This window comes from Petaurus breviceps, unplaced genomic scaffold (assembly GCF_028583685.1).
Source record: "Petaurus breviceps papuanus isolate PSGF00001 unplaced genomic scaffold, PetGlider_PUasm1.0 174, whole genome shotgun sequence".
NCBI lineage: Eukaryota > Metazoa > Chordata > Mammalia > Diprotodontia > Petauridae > Petaurus > Petaurus breviceps.
Genome location: NW_027185761.1, coordinates 69731260 through 69748609, shown reverse-complemented (window position 1 = coordinate 69748609; position 17350 = coordinate 69731260). Strand labels below are relative to the sequence as shown.

The window sequence follows — 17350 nt, the reverse complement described above, 5'->3', positions numbered from 1 at the left end:
AGGGAAGACCATAGAACGGAGCCCCATCCCAAGAAGGCCTGGTGCCACGTGTCGCATTCCACACCTGTGGCCCTCCACCTCTCCTCTCGGGCCCAGACGTGCCCTTCTTGTGCTGCCGCCTTCACATTGCTTTGTTGTTTCTGTCCTCCAGCGGCCAGCCAGCTCGGCTGACTTCTCCTGGCACTGGTTTCTGGAAGTCTTTCTGAGCTGCTCACAGCAGCTCCCTGCCCTCGTCAGTGGCACCGTGGGCCAGTGTTCCTCTCTGTTCCTCACACACAGAGAGCTGGGCTGTGAGTGTGGCTGTGTAGAGGAGCAGAACATGCTGTAACCCAGGATGAGGGCACAGGAGAGAGGAAAGAACCTGGCCTCTGGAGGCCCAGCACCTGTCAGGGTCCAGCTCCCTTTGGCTCATCTAACCTGCTTCTGTCGCTGCCACTTTAAGGGGAGGTGTAGAAAGAGTCTTGGTAAGCATTTATGAAGCACCATGTGCATGCCAGGCATCAGGCTAAGTGTGAGGGATGCAGAGAATGATCAAAGGCAATCCCTGCTCACCAGAGTTCACATTCTAATGGGGAAACAAGAAGCAGCCAGCGGTGTGCAGTAAGGCTGTTTCTAAGATAAATGGGAGATAATCCACAGAAGGAAAGCACCAGAATCAAGGGCATCAGGAAGGCTTCGTATAGAAGGTGAGATTTCAGTGGGGATTTGAAGGAAGCCAGGAGGAGGCATGAGGAGGGAGAGTGTTCCAGGCACAGAGGGCAGCCTGTCAGAGGAAATGGCCAGGCTCAGGACATGGAGAAATAGCCAGGAGGCAGGGTCCTTGGGTCTCCGAGTGTGTGGAGGGGGGAGGCAGGAGGTGTAAGAAGACTGGGGGTGGGGATGAACACAAAAGGATTTTATGTCTGACCCTGGGGGCAGTAAGGAGTCACTGGAGGTTTATCAGATGGGGGGGGGGGGGGGGGCAACATGTTCAGACCTGCACTTGAGGAAAATCACCTTGGTGACTGAGGGATGGGAGTGGGGAGAGACCTGTGGCAGGCACACCTCCCACAAGCTGGTGCAATGAACCGGGCATGAGGTGATGAGGTTCTGAACCAGAACGGTAACAGTGTCAGAGGAGAGGGCACATTGAAGAGATGTTGGGAAGGTGAACCAGGTCTTGGCATATGGAGGAGGGAGTGGTGGTGAGAGAGAGTGAGAAATCCAGGAAGACTCCTAGGCGGTGAGCCTGAGGGACTGGAAGGAGGGTGGTGCCTTTGATGATCATAGGACAGTTAGAAAGAGGGAGTAAAGAGGAGGTCAGTTTTGGGCATGTTTAGTTTAAGACGTCTATTGGACATCCAGGTCACATTGTTTGAAAGGCCATTGGAGATGTGAGACCAGAGGTCAGCAGAGAGGTTGGGGCAGGATAGGCAGAATCATCAGCACAGATAATGATAACTGAATCCACAGGAGCTGCAAAGTTGTACAGAGGCAGAAGAGAAGAGGGTGCAGATTAGAGCCCTTTGGGACTCCTGTGGTTAGAGGACATGATCTGGAAGAAGGTCCACCAAGGAGAAAGAGAAGGTGTGCTTGGGGAGGTAGGGGGAGAACCAGGAGAGAGAGAGGGCTGTTCTGAGAGCCAGAGAGAAGATGGGATCAGAGAGAGGATTATGTCAGTGGCAAAGCCTGTCCCAGGTGACTCCTTTTTATTCCTCTTATTGTTCATTCAGTCACATGTGACTCTTCATGACTGCTTGGACCAGAACACTTCAGGCCTTTCTATCCTCCACTGTCTCCCCAAGTCTGTCCAGGCTCATGTCTCCTGCCTCCATGACACTGTCTATCCAGACCATCGTCTGACATCCCTTTCTCCTTTGCCTTCAATCCTTCGCAGCAACAGGGTCTGAAATTTCCACTGCGTCCTATCTTCCCATTACATGGTCAAAGGCCTTAAACTGCAGCTTTGTGTTTGTCCTTCCAGTGAACAGTCTGAATTAATTTAAGTATTGACTGATTTGGCCTCCATGCTGTCCAAGGGGCTCTCAGAAGTCTTCTCCAGCAGCACAGTTGGAAAGCGTCGATTCTGCGGCTCAGCCTTCCCCACAGTTGGACTCCCACATCCATCCATCACTACTTGAAGAACCATAGCTCTGACTGTACGGACCTTTGTCAACAAGGTGTTGTCTCAGCGACTTAGATTTACCATCCAGATTCACCTTCCTCCCAAGGAGCAAGCATCTTTCTGTTTCATGGCCACAGCTGCCTTCGGCAGTGATCTTTGAGCCTCAGAATATAGTCTGACACTGGTTCCATTTCTTCTCCCTGCATGTGCCAGGAAGGGACAGGGCCAGCTGACAAAATCTTTTTTGTATTGATGTTAAGCTTCAAGCCAGCTTTTACTCTCTTCTTTCACCCTCATCAAGAGGTTTCTAAATTCCTCTTTACTTTTCAGCCATCAGAGTAGTGTCATCCGCATGCCTGAGATTGTTCGCATTTCTCCCGACAGCCTTCATTTTGATCTGTCCATGATTTCACATGACGTACCCCACGTATAAGTTAAATAAAGTGACAATGTCCAGCCTTGTCACACTCCTTTTCAAATCATAAACCTCTCATCTGTTCCACGTTCAGTTCTGGCTGTTGCTTCTTAACCCACATATGGGTTTCTCAGGAGATGATTCAGTGTTTCCATCTCTGAAAATCTGCCATGATCTGTTGTCATCCATACAGTCAAAGACTTGAGTGTAGTCAATGAAGCAGAAATAGATGGTTTTTTGAAGCCTTCTTGCGTTTTCCGTGATCCAATGTTGGCCGTTTGGTCTCTGGTTCCTCTGCCTTTTCAAAAGCCAACCTGCGGTTCTGGTCATCCTCAGTTCCCACATTCCGTGTCTCCCTGATAATAAGACACTGTCTTATTTTTTTGGATAGAAAAACACCAGAGGGCTTATTTTCAGGGGAGGGCTTATTTTAATGAACATTGACAGCAATTTTAATAAACAGGTAAATGTGAACAAAAAAATGTACCTTTATTCAATAAGCAAATCACTGGGGAAGAACAGGATGACGCGCTCACTGCTGCAGCTCTGATTGGATGCAGCTCGGAGCGCAGCGTGCGTTTCACCCGGGGGGGGGGAGACGGTGCATACAGAGGGTACCATAATGTAGCGTGTAGCGCAGGGGATCACCTTCACTACAGTAGCAATTTTTTATTGAGATAGGGCTTATTTTTGGGGGAGGGCTTATTTTTAGAGGAATCTTACACAGTAAGGGGAGGGCTTATTTTCAGGATAGGTCTTATTATCGGGGAAACACGGTTGCTGAAGGCGAGCTTGCAGAATCTTAGACATCTCCTTAATTAGCATGTGAAGTGAGCACGGTTGCTCAGTGATTCGGACGTTCCTTGGCATTACCCTGCTGTAGAATTAGGATCCCCGTCCAGTGGCCACTGCTGAGTTTTCCAGATGTGCTGGCTTACAGGGCAGCGATTTAACAGCATACCCTTCTAGAATTTAAGTAGCTCAGCTGGCATTGTCACCTCCACTGGACTTATTGTTAGCAGTGCTTCCTAAGGCCCCCTTGACTTCCTTCTCCAGGATGTCTGACTGTAGATCAATAACTGTACAATTGTGGCTATCAGTGATATTAAGATCTTTCTTAGAAAGGCTGAGCCAGGATGGTGGAGTAAAGGTAGGAACTCTGCTGAGATCTCCCTCAGATACCTTTAAATAGTGATGCCAAACAAATTCTAGAGCAGCAGAACCCACAGAAAGATGAACTGAAAAATTTTTCAGCACAAGGCAACTTAGGAGGTCAGCAGGGAAGGTCTGTTGCATCAAGGTGAAAGAAAAGCACAGTTCAGCACAGACCAGACCCCAGCAACCAGGAACAGGCCTCAGGGCGACTGAATCAGTGGCAACTGTGGTGATTTCCAGACCTCTCAGCCCATAAATGGTAAAGGGATTGGACAGTGAGTCAGAAGGAGATATACAAGGCAGGACTCTGTTGCATTGCCTATACTTGGATCTGGGATGCAGTCCTGGGTCTTAGTCCCACTGCAAGGAGGAGAATTAACACAGCAAAGCTCATGGCCACAGGGGAGCAGGAACCTCGGTCACAGTTCCAGGGCTGGAAAGAGTAGTTGTGGTCACTTAGAAACCAGTGCACAGCACAGGAGAGCAGTGAACACATCTCTCACTAGATCCTACCACCTTGGAAGAGCCAAAACCTTACAGGTTCCCAGAACTACCTCTGAAAACAGTTGCACAAAAAACCTGGAGCTTAAGACAGTGCCCCCTCCATTTGGGAAGCAGAACTCTACTTTAGCGTACAGTTAAAAGTCAAGAAATAGCCTCAAAAAGGAGCAAACAGCAGAAAAAATTCTGACCATAGAGAGTTAGTATGGTGACAAGGAAGATCAAAACACACGCTCAGAAACCTTTATGTGGGTCAAGAAGATAACAAAGTCAAAATTCCTGTATCCAAAGCCTCAAAGCAAAATATGAATTGTTCTTAGGTCATGGAAGAGCTCAAAAAGAATTTTAAAAAGTCAAGTAAGAGAGGTAGAGGACAAATTGGGAAATGAGAATGATGCAAGAAAATCATGAAAAGAGTCAGCTACTTGGTAAAGGAGACACACAAAAAAAAATACTGAAGAAAGTAGCACTTTAAAAAACAGAACAGGCCAAATGATAAAGAGAAGAATGCCTCGAAAAGCAGAATTGGCCAAACGGAAAAGGAAGTACAAAAGCTCACTGAAGAAAATAATTCCTTAAAAGTTAGCATTGGGTAAGTGGAAATCATTTGCTTTATGAGACATCAAGAAATCAAATAGAATCAAAAGAATGAAAAAAAAAATAGAAGGGAATGTGAACTATCTCATTGGAAACAACTGACGTGGAAAATAGATCCAGGAGAGATAATTTAAGAATTATTGGACAACCTAAGTCATGTTAAAAAAAAAAAGAGCCTAGATATCATCTTTCAAGAGATTATCAAGGATATGTCTGATATTGTCAGTGTCTGATATTCTAGAACCAGTAAGGTAAAATAGAAATTGAAAGAATCTGCTAATCATCTCCTGAAAGAGATCCCAAAATAAAAAGTTCCAGGAATATTATAGCCAAATCAGATCTCTCAGATCAAGGAGAAAATACTGCAAGCAGCCAAAGAGAAATAATTCAAATATTGTGGAGCCACAATCAGGATAACACAGGACTTAGCAGCTTCTATATTAAAGGACTGGAGAACTTGGGATGTGATATTCCAGAGGGAAAAAGAGCTAGGATTATACAACCAAGAATCACCTGCTCAGCAAAACTGAATATAATCCTTCAGGGGAAAAATATGGATATTTAGTGAAATAGAGAACTTTCAAGCATTCCTGATGAAAAGATCTGAGCTGAAGGGAAAATTTGACTTCCAAATACAAGATGCAAAAGAAGCATGAAAAGGTAAACAGGAAAGAGAAATCATAAGGGATTGGATAAGGTTAAACTGTTTATATCCTTACATGGGAAAATGATATTTATAATTCCTAAACACTTTCTCATAATTAGGGCAACTAGAAGGAGTATACATAGACATAGAGCAGAGGTGTGAGTAGAATGTGATGGTATGATTGTCTAAAAAATAAAATGAAGGGATGAGAAGAAGAATTCACTGGGAGAAGGGGAAAGGGAGATATAGAATGAGATAAATTATCTGACAAAAAGAGGCCTGAGGGAGATTTTACAGTGGAGGGGAAAATGGGGGAAGTGGGGATAAGAACTCATGAACCTTACTCTCATAGGAATTGGCTCAAAGAGGGAATAACACATACACTCAGTTTGGTGTAGAAATCTATCTTACTATACAGGAAAGTAGGAGAGGGGAAGCTGATAGTAGAAGGAAGGGCAGTTTGGAGGAGGTAAAAAGTCAGAGGCAAAACCTTTGAGAATGGAAAGCATAAAAGGAGAGAGAGTGTAGGATAAATAGGGAGAATATAACATGGAAGGAAGTGTATAGTTCTTAATGATTACTGTGAAAAAAAAATTTGCAGCGAGTTTCTCTGATAAAGACTTCATTTTTCAAATATGGAAAACTGAGTCAAATTCCTCAGTTGATAAATGGTCATAGGATACAAACAGGCAGTTTTCAGACAAAGTAATCAAAGCTATCCATGGCCAAATAAAAAAATGCTCCAAGTCACTATTGATAAAAGAAATACAGATTAAAAAAAAAAAAAAAACCCAAGCCACTACCTCACACCTGTCAAATTGGCTAACATGACAGAAAAGAAAAATGACAAATATTGGAGGGGGTGTGGGAAAATTAAAACTCTAATAGACTATTGGTGAAGCTGTATATTGATTCAAGTGCTCTGGAGAACAATGGAACTATGCCCAAAGGACTATAAAACCAAGCAATACCCCTACTAGGTCTCTATCCCAAAGAGATAAAAAAAAGAAAAAAGGAAAAGGACCTTTGTGTACAAAAATGTTTATAGCAACTCTTTTAGTGGAGGCAAAGAACTGGAAATGGAGGGGATGTCCATCAACGGGGGAATAGCTGAACAAGTTGTTGTATATGGTGCTCAGAAAAACATGGAAAGCTTTACGTGAACTAGTGCGAAGTGAAATGAGCAGGACCAGGAGAACATAGTTCACAGTAACAGCAATGTTGTATGATGAGCAACTGTGAATAACTTAGCTGTTGTCAGCCATACAGTGATCTAAGACAATTCTGTAGGACTTACGATGAAAGGTGCTGTCCGTCTCTGGAGAAGGGACTGGCGGAGCCTGATCGCAGATCAAAGAGACTTTTTCTTTACTGTATTTATTTTTCTTGTTGTTGTTTTGTCTTTGTTTTCTTTCACAGAATGACTCACATGGAAATGTGGTAACCTATGTCATGTATAATCTGTCAAATCGCTTTCCTTATTAATGAAGGGGGAGAAGAGGGAGAGAGAATTTGGGAATCAAACTTTGTAAAAAAAACAATGTTAAAATCGTTTTTGCATGTAATTGAGAAAAATAAAATATTGAATAAGAAAAAAACTCTCTTTTATAGTTCTGTATATACTTGCTTCCTCTTCTTGGTCTCTTCTCCTTATTAATTCCCTACCATTTTTGTCTTATTATCATGCCCATTTTTGCATGAAACATTCCCTCAATATCTCTAATTTTCTTGAAGAGATCGCTTGTCTTTCCCATTCTACTGTTATCTTCTATTCTTTGCATTGCTCATTTAAGAATACCTTCTCCTTGCTGTTCTCTGGGATTCTGAAGTAGTTGGGCATATTTTTCCCTTTCCCTTTCCCTTTCCTTCTTTCCTCAGCTATTTTAAAGCCTCATCAGACGCCATTTTGCTTTCTTGCCCTTCTTTGTCTTTGGGATGTTTTTTTGCTGCTGACTTCTGGACAGTATTGCAGATCTCCATCCATACTTCTTTAGGCCCTCTATCTACCAGAACCAGTCCCTTAAATCTAGTCATCACCTCTACTTCATATTCATAAGGAATGTTATTTAAGTCATACCTGTATGGTCAGATGGTTTTCCCTGCTTTCTTCAATTTAAGTCTGAATTTTGCAATGAGAAGCCCATGATCTATAAGCCACAGTCAGCTCCAAGACTTGTTTTAACTGAATGTATAGAGCTTCTCCAACCTTTGGCTGCAAAGCATATGACCAATCTAATTTCTACATTTACCGTCTGGTGATGTCCATGTGTAGAGTACCCTCTGGGTTGTTGAAAAATGAGTGTTTGCCATGACCAGCAAATTATCTGGACAAATCAGTCTCTGCCCTGCTTCATTTTGTACTCTAAGGCCAAACTTGCCTGTTATTCCAATTATTTTTTATTTCCTACTTTAACATTCCAATCACTTGTGATGAATGTGACATCATTTTTTGGTGCTATATCTAGAAAATATTGTAGATCTTTATAGACATGACCAACTTTGGCCTCTTTGGCATCAGTGGTTGGAGCATAGACATGTATTGCTGTGAGGCTGAATGGTTTGCCTTGGATTTGAACAGATATTGTTCTGTCATTTTTGAGATTATGCCCCAGCACTGCTTTTCTCACCTTTTTATTGACTATGAGGACTCCTCCACTTCTGAATTTAAGGATTCTTGCCCACAGTAGTCAATGGAAGAATCACCTGAATTAAATTCACTCCTTACCATCCATTTAAGTTCACCGATGCCCAGGATGTCATTTCCTTTCATCACCAGACACATCCCTGGCTAGCTTCCTTTCAGCTTTGGCCCTCATGCTTCATTAGTACTGGGGCTATTTGTGTTTGTCCTCTGCTCTTCCCCAGGAGCTATTGGACACCTTCCAACCTGAGGGGCTCATGTCCTGATGTCCTCTCTTTTATCATTTTAGAGCTGCCCGTGGGGTTTTCTTGGCAGAGATGCTGGCGTGGTTTGCCATTTCCTTTTCCATTGGATCACCTTTTGTCTGAACTCTCCACTGTGATCTGTTGGTCTTGGCTAACCCTGCACAGCATAGCTCATAGTTTCATTGAGCCGGTGATCCAGTGATTCTGCCTCTGCCCCTTCTTTATTACACATACACATACACATACAGAGAGAGAGACAGAGAGAGACAGAGAGAGAGAGAGATTTAATGTATTTATTTTTAGTTTTCAGTATTCACTTCCATAAATTTTTCAGTTTTAGCTGTTATTTCCCCTCCCTCTCTTCCCTCCTCCCCAAGACAGCATGCAGTCTGATATAGGCTTTACACATACATTCATATCAAACATGTTTTCACATTAGTCATGATGTAAAGAAAAATTAGAACTAGTGGGAGGAACCACGAGAAAGAAGAAACAAAATGCCAAAAGGAAAGGAGATCAAATAGTCTCCTTCGCTCTGCATTAAGACTCCAGTGTTCTTTCTCTGGGTGTGGATGGCATTTTCCAAATTGAGTCTTTTGGAGTTGTCTTAGATCCTTGCATTGCTGAGAAGAGCTGCATCTGTCACAGTTAGTCATAGCACCCTGGGGCATGAGCTGCTGGGATGGCCAAAGAAGACAAACCCTCCTGGGCTTGAGAGTGGACAAACCAAAAAGTCCTTACCCTCCCAAAGCTTATAGTCTGCTCCTGGGGGGAGCGAGGTGGAAGAATGAGGCAGCATCCATACAACATGGCCGTGGTCAGGCATTCGTGGTCACTTAAGGAGAGAGGAACCAACCTTGAGTCAGGGGCACTGATGCAGAAATCAGTTAGGAATGACCAATGCAGGCTGGCGAGGCCTTGCTTTCAAAGCTCTGGGGCTGGAGCCAGGGCCTCCCAGAAGTTGGAGCTTATGCAGAGCCTACTTCCACACCTTTAATTTGAATTTTTCAGGTTTTCTTAAACTCTGTCTTTCCTGGGGGACATCTAATATCATGCCTGACCTTCCTAAGTACTTCCAACATCCAGATGAGCTTTTAAGGGATTTATTTCCTGTGAGTGTCAGTGATATGGCCCACCCAAACCTCTAAAACCCTTCTAGCCTGAGATCTGGATTAACTTACTGTGCATAGTGCTGCTTTGTACTTTGTGGGGTAAGCAGCAGATAGTACTTTTTAGTCATTATAGGAAATAATGGGAAGGGAGGAGATGTGCACGGCAGCTAGCCGTATCTAATTTGTGCTGGTTTTGTTAAACTCTGAGTAAGGCACCGTAACTTGTCTCTGTATCAGACCCGTTAGGTACTTGTGGGGCCCAGTGGGCAGAGCACTAGGCCTGGAGTCAAGAATAACTGAATTCTAACATGAACTTGGGCATTTCCTAGCCACGGGACTTTGGGCAAGTAACTTAATCTCTGTTTGCCTCAGCTTCCTTAGCTGTAAAATGAACATAATGTTTATAAAGTGCTCAGCATGGTGCCTTGCACAGAGTAGGACTGTACGAATGCAAACCAGCAGTAAGAAGCAAGTAAGCATCTTGCTAGACAGCGAGTCGAAAGGGTCCAGACCTGAATTGTTTTGTGTGTTCTTGTAGCTAATTTCATCATAATGTATTGTTTGTTCCCTCATCCATCCAGCTAATGTTCATGGTTTGTGAGGCTAAACTCTTCAGGGGCACGGGCTCTTGCTGGTGTGCTCACGTGATTTCCAAGGATGGGGATGAGGTGGTAGGGTCTCCTTGTTAATAGCTTCAGATGATTTGTTCAGCTGTTTTCTAGTAATTTCTCCTTGTGATTGTGCTACCATCTACATTATGCATTCACAATTTTCAAGGAACATTCATCACTTGCCATTTATATCATCATTTATACCATTATTCAGCCTGCAGTCTTCTGGTATCTTCCTGTTCATTTACTGTTACATCAATCTTTTCCATCAGGTGCACACCACCAGCTAGTTACCCCTATATACCCTTCAACTGAACAAAAATAATGTATCTTTTATTTTAAAAATTGCCTTGTCTTGAGTGTTTGTTGTGTACCCACAACTTTCCTCTATTGACGGTAAAAGGTCTGTTGAGTTTAGGCCTGTCTTTGCCCGAGAGGAGCCTTCCCTGCTGCCCCACGCCCAGCTTTGGAAGCTTGTAACACTCATTGCTGCACATTGGATCTGCCTGTCTTCCTTGTAGTGTTAACTCGCATGTGTGTTTCTTAAACATGGACGTTAGACCTCCTTGAGTATAGGATTTAGCATGAGAGAGTTGTGTTTTGTGACAGTCTGGGGGAGAAACAACCTGGATATACATTCAATAAATGTATTCTGGACCGTAAGCCCAGATGGACATATTTTAGAAGAATCAAGCCCTCTCCCTCAGGTCGCTGGGAATTCAGATTGATGGAAGGAACTTAGGTGAGAAAATCACTTGAACATCCACTGACTCCTTCTACTGGTACTGTAACTGTTGGCTACCTAAGTCTGAGTATAAAGACAGACAGAAGGAGGTAGGCCTGGACTTCCCTGGGACCATGACTTCCCTGTGGTGGAGTCCCCTCCCTCATGCATGTTGTGGCTGCCCACTTCTTCTCATCCTCTGCTCTTCCTGGCTGTCTCTTTCTGTAAATCTCCATCGAGGATTTGCCTGGTGTCCTAGAGGCCTTTGTTGGCTTCTTTAATCTGTAATGATCCCCGGGTCTATTTGGTGAACTGACTGGCATGCCGTGACCCCTCGTTACATGGCAAGCCCACCTGCTTCTTGCTCAGCTCCTCCCAGAACACAGTAGATTGTCCCTGAGTGTCATGCTTCGCTCACACTGACCATATGTCTTCTCATTGCCTTATATGTGACTTGGAGTTTGATACCATGAGTCGCAGCAATGCCGGGAAGATAATATTAAAAAGAGGGTCTTTTCTTAGACAAGTAACTGAACCTCCCAGGACCTGAGGTAGGAAGGTACAGGGCAAGTAGTTCCAGACATCAATGAAATCAGACTTCTGAACTAGACAGCCAAACAAACAGTGGCAGAACTTGTATATGTGTATGTAAATATGCATGTGCACACCTCCCTGCTCACACATAGACATACATACAGATATTTAAATATGTGTGTGCGCACCCAAGCCATGCATGTTTACACACATGCACATCTGTATCCTGAGTACAAATCCCGGCCTCTTTTTCCTGTCCCAGAGACAGTGGCAGCACTTTTGTCCATTTCGCTTTTTCTTTAAATTAAACTTATTTTTAGTTTTCAGCATTCACTTCCCTAAGATTGTTCCAAATTTCCTCGCCATCTCTGTCTTCCCCCCACCCCAAGATGGTGTGTAATGTGATAGAGGCTCCACATGTGCATTCATATTGAACCTGTTTTTACATTAGTCATGTTTGTAGAGATGAATTAGAACCAGTGGGAGAAACCATGAGAAAGAAGATACAGACACAAAAGAGAGAGCAGATCACCCGCCTCGCTCTTCTCTGGATGTGGGCGGCACTTTCCAGTACGGGTCTTAGACCCTTGCATTGCTAAGAAGAGATCCACTTCCCTTTTAGAGACGCCACGGCTCCCTCAGGCTGGCCCAGCTCTGCTCTCCACGTTATGTGTTGTTCGTTATTTTCATTTTTATCTTTTCCTCAGTGTGATTTTTGGTCTTCACATTCGTTCTAAGTAGTCATTGATCTGACTAGGCAAGCTGATTGCAAGATGGCTCCCATGACAGTCACCGGGCATTTCCTGTAGCCATAGAGCCACTGGACCAGGTGGACCTGGCCCAGACACCCTGGGCAAATCACTAGCCCTCAAGGGCCCTCAACTTCCTCACCTGTAAAACAATTGATGGATCCTAAGGGTCCTCAGTTCTAAAGCTGTAAGTCGTGTTTCCTAAGATACCGTTGTGTGTGTGTGTATGTGTGTGTGTGTGTGTGTGTGTATGTGTGTTAGTTATCCTTTCTGATGCTTGCTTTCTGGCCCCCACCTTTTAACAGGCCTCTTGAATTAAGTATTAATTACATAAATTTCTGATTAGTCCACAGGCCTTTGGCCTTTCTTGCCTCTTAATTCCATTTTTTTTCATTGTTTTTCCATTTTTTTTTCACATTTTCCCATTGTTTTCTACTTTTACATTGAAGTCACTGAATATCAAGGTCGATATTGACTTGATTCAAAGATTCTTGTGAAATTCTTAAAAAAAAAATTCTCTATGACTTTGCCTTCTGTAACACATAAGTGCTTACAAACAAGGGTCTCAGAAAGCAGCCTGTCTTGTTGTCTTTGGCGGGTCACGGAAGTGCGTTCTGGCTTCTTTCTTTGCCTGTCCAAGGAGAGTCCGTGAGCAGCCCTCCACTTCCTGAAGGGGCCTCCCTCCTCCTGCTTTCATTTGTAGTGTCCACGTGGATGGGGTGGAGTGCGTCCAGTAGAGTTGCCTGGTTAGTCATGGACAGAGATTTATATGAGAGTCTGTAGTGACTTTGTGGTGAGGCACCAGGGCAGAGCTGGGGGTCCCAGGCCTTGGTTCAGATTCCCCTTCCTCTAGGTGTGTGGTCTTACTGTCCCACGGATATCTAGTGACTCAGCATCTCTCCGTGAGGGGACGGTCCTTGCCATTTTCAGCCATCAGGGTTGTGTGGACGAAGGCTCCTTGAAACCCTGCAGTGCTCCGGAGCCCCACTCTGTCTGTGCTCCTGTGACCACATCAGAGGGCTGGCCTTCCAAGGGGCAGATCGCAGCCCCGTTGTTCTTCCTTCCCTTCTCTGCTCTGTCCGGGGTCCTGGGCCTGTCCTCCCGCTGGCCCCTTCAGCCATGTCTCTGCTGCTTGCTTTGTGGTGCTTCTGCCGGGCAGCTTCACGGCTCCCACCCACCCTGCCTTGCCCTTTGGAGGACTTAGCATTTTCATTCTTCAGAGACCGGTATTCTGTGCCTTGCAGCCATCCAGAGCTGCAGAAATGAGAAGCGCAGCTATTATCACCCTTTTCTGTCTCTTCACTGGCAGGAGTTCCTCAGAGTCCAGAAGCCATTTTGTGTTTTTGTATTTAATAGGTCACAATAGCAAAAAAAAAAAAAAAAAGTCTTGCTTTAGCCTGACTCACCTGGCTAGCCTCAGGTGATTGAGTCATTCTCCAAGACCATTTACTAAGTTGTGGGGTGACAGGCATCTGCGTGTGTGCAGGAAGGAGATGTGCCCCCTTGAGCCCACAGACACCCCAAGTGTTCCCTCCCTTCGAACTTTACCTGCTGAGAATCTCTGTGACATAAAGCTTTGTGTTGTGTGCTGGCTAGCGCCACCCCCGACTCCCCATGGTCACTTCGTTCAGCCCTCCCCTCAAGACCAGGCCACCTCAGCCCTCAGTGGGCATCTTTGTTCTTCACTTGGCTTATTAAATAACCCAGAGAAATAGCAAAAATTCACTCGAAGGAGTCAAACTTAGCAGGAGCAGCTGAATCTACAGAGGCATGGAGTTAATTGCTTTACTTGACCCCTTGTGGATCCTAAACAAGAGAGAAGAGAAAAGCAAAGCTTGAGATTTCTTTAAACTTGGAGGCCGACTCCTGCAGATCCTGAGCCTGCCTACTCCTTCCAGCGCCTGGAGACGCGGGGTCAGGGAGCCGGGCTCCTGAACCCCGCTTCTGCCTCTAATCAATCACCCGCCTCCCCTGTTGGCATTAGTGTTCAGAGCTTTCCCGTTGCCCTCTTCCTCTAGGGAGATGGATTGCTCTCTTTCCAGCTGTGGACAGTAGATTTTTCAATTTTCCTTTGAGAAACAATGCTTAAATTCATCTGAGAGTTGTCATCTCTAGCACAATCTCCAACAAGCAGTTTGGAGATTTTCTGGGAAGAAACACTGTAGTTGCTAAGGTGATTGCTTCTCCCAGCCCTGGAGCCCCTCCTCATGAGGGTATTAGGCCCTCACGCTTCTGGTCTGTGGAGTATCATCGACTGGACCTGCATGGCCCAGCTCTTGGGCACTGGACCCAGTGCTGTAGGGTTAAAAGAACAGAAAACATTCAGGCCTGGCTTCAGGCCTTTGGAGATAGTTCAGTCTTTGGTAATCTGAATTTTGGCCACACAGAAATATACTTCCTGCCACTGGCCCTGTTACTGCAAAATGACCGCCTTTCCGACAGCTATGGGCTCCTCACAGCACCAGGGTCTGGAGGATGCAAGTCAGGAGCTCTATGGCCGAGCCTGGAGCCAGGGAGCCCTCGCTTGAGGTTTGGTCTCTGACACACAGCGGCTTTGGGGGGGAAGATCAGCAAGTGCCCGGGGAACTCGACGGCTCTCTGCAGAGCCCCGGCCAGGTGGCTTCAGTCAAGGGGACTTCTGACACTGAGATCACCAGGACAGAGCTGGGGAGATGGCAGGATGCTGACATGGAAGGAGCCATGGCTGGTGATATTGCTGCTTCCTCCACCCTGCCTCGGCTCTTGGAAGTGTGCCAGCACCCAACACTGTACTGGACACTTGTCATCCCGTGACTCACCGGAGGCTGGCCTTGCGCTCCATGGTGTGAGGGCAGAAATGGAACAAGGTTTTGTTGAGATTCCTAAAGCTTAATCTTTTCCTGCATTAGTCTGGCCCCCAAAGGTTAAGGCATAACATGTTTTTGTCTTATTTTTATTTCCTTTTGGGAATTAGACAAAAATTTAATTGAAGCTGGAGGAAAATCTTGTAGAAAAGGGACAGGTTGTGAATAAAATAGAGTGGCTTGATCTTCAGGGTAAACTGATAAAGTCGGTCCTGCTCTCTCTTCTGTGCCCTTAAAGCACAAGGATCCGTGAGTCACACAAGCCCAGGCCCCTTTAGGAATAGTCTGCGGAAGGCAGTGAAAGAATATTAATAGCTTATTCATATCTGTTTCATTTCAAAAGGGTCGCTTCCATTGAATAGAACAGATTTGTGGTGAGCAAAGGGACCTCTTTGTCTGTGCGGTGCTTGTAAAAACTTAATTACAGTGGAGAAGCCTGGTCGTGATGAAATTGTTTTCATAAGCGATTTAATGGAAATTGCAAAGGCCTTGGAATTATTCAATGTTCTACACATTTTAATGAAAGCATGCATTGTCCCCCACTCAGCAATCTTTGGTGGGAGGGAAGAGGAGCTCACTTGATCCATTTGTATTTTTTAGGTGCAAGTATTTGGACTGTATTCTGGGGAAGAATTTCATGAGACCTTTGACTGCCCTATAAAAGTAAGTATGTGGTTCCTTTTTCCTGTAAGGTCCTTCCTTACCTAGAGGGACAAGAGACCACTGATGCAGGAGGAGGCTTTTCCCCTATCCAGCCTTTCAGCCATGTAGTTGATCTTTTGATTTCAAAGCTAGGAGAGATACAAAGTTGAACAAGATTCAGGCCTAGTCCCAAGGAGAGACTAATCTGATGGGAAAAAGAGGACCATCAGACCCCAAAATGGGAAAGGGGTTTTCTTATGAAAGATAGAAAGAAGCTGCTGGGGATCCAGACCGGCCTGAAGGCACCATGGAGAAGGCTGCCTGAAGCAGTCTTTGAAGTAGCAGCATGCCAAGGTGTGCCACACTGCACTGGGCTAAGTGCTGGGGGTGCAGAGCAAGGCAGAAACCCTGGCCTGCCCTCAGGGAGCCCGCACTTTATTGGGGGAGAAAACTTTCAGAGATACCAGGGCAGCCCGCACGGGAGGTGGTCTCACAGGGAAGGTGCCTGAGCTTGCAGAGAGAGCCTTCAGAAGGTGGGTTTGAGTGAGTCTTAAAGGAGCCAGGAAGTGGAATGGGGAGGGCAAGGGCATGGTGGTGGGAGATTGCAGTAGCTGGAAGACTGGGTCTGTGGAGGGGCTGATTGTGAAAGGCTTTACTGTGAGCTCTTGAAGAGTACTGAGGGTGGGGCCTGTTGATGGCTGAGTGGAGGAAGGACAGAATGGACAGAGACCTGGGGCAGGAAGACCTGCCAGCCCCTCCTGGTGTCATCCTGGCATGAGGTGATGTGGCCAGGGGCTTTGTGAATGGAGAGGATGAGATCCGGGTTTAGATTTTAACTCTGCTTATCTGTTGGGCTTGGACAAGTCATCCAACTGGTCTAGATCCCAGCTTCCTCATACATGAAATGGGGGACTTGGACCAAATGATTTCTAAAACCCTTTCTTCCTCAGGGTCTCAGGAGGGTAGGATTTTGGGCTGGCCTAGGTGGGAGGAGGAGGCAGAGTGTGATTCATACTAAGAGGAGGCTATAGGAAAAGCAAATTAAAAAAATAATAATAATTTATTTTTAGTTTTCAACATTCACTTCCACAAGATTTTTAGTTCCAAATTTTCTCCCCATCTCTCTCCTCCCCCCACCCCAAGATGGCATGCATTCTGATTGCCCCTTCTCCCAATCTGCCCACCCTTCTATCACCCCCCCACCCCATCCTCTTCCTTTCTGTTTTCTTATAGTGCAAGATAGATTTCTATATCCTATTGCTGTATATCTTATTTCCCAGGTGCACGTAAAAATAATTTTCAACATTTGTTTTAAAGCCTATGAGTTCCACATTCTCTCCCTCCCTCCCTGCCCACCCACCCTCAATAAAAAAGCAAGTATTTCAGTATAAGTTATAGATGTATAGTTATGCAAAACACTTCCCTAACAGTCATGTTGTGAAAGGCTAATGATATTTCTATCCATCCTATCCTGCCTCCCATTTATTCTCTCCTTTGACCCTCTCCCTCCTCAAAAGTGTTTGCTTCTGATTACCCCTCCTATCATCCCCCCCCCCCTTAACTCCTTCCCCCCTACTTTCCTTCAGGGTAAGATAGATTCCCACACCCAACTGAGTGTGTATGTTCTTCCCTCCTTTAAGCCAAATCCGACAAGACTAAGGCTGACTCAATCCCCTCACCTCAGCCCCTTCCCCTCCACTGTCAAAGCTCTCTCTCTCTCTGTCTTACATGAGATAACTTACCCCATTCTGCCTCTCCCTTTCTCCTTCTCCCAGTACATTCCTCTCCCACCCCTTAATTTTATTTTTTAGATATTATCTCTTCATATTCA

The 17350-nt window shown here is 45.2% G+C and overlaps 1 protein-coding gene across 3 annotated transcripts in view; it reads left to right on the top strand.

The window, feature by feature from the left end:
* The window catches only part of VPS41 (VPS41 subunit of HOPS complex), a 178528-nt gene that overhangs the window by 81204 nt on the left and 79974 nt on the right, over positions 1-17350 (top strand). For all 3 annotated transcript variants that reach the window (XM_069084387.1, XM_069084386.1, XM_069084388.1), the window contains one exon: positions 15478-15540. In XM_069084387.1, coding sequence (XP_068940488.1) covers positions 15478-15540 — 63 coding nt within the window. The remainder of the gene's footprint in view (positions 1-15477; positions 15541-17350) is intronic.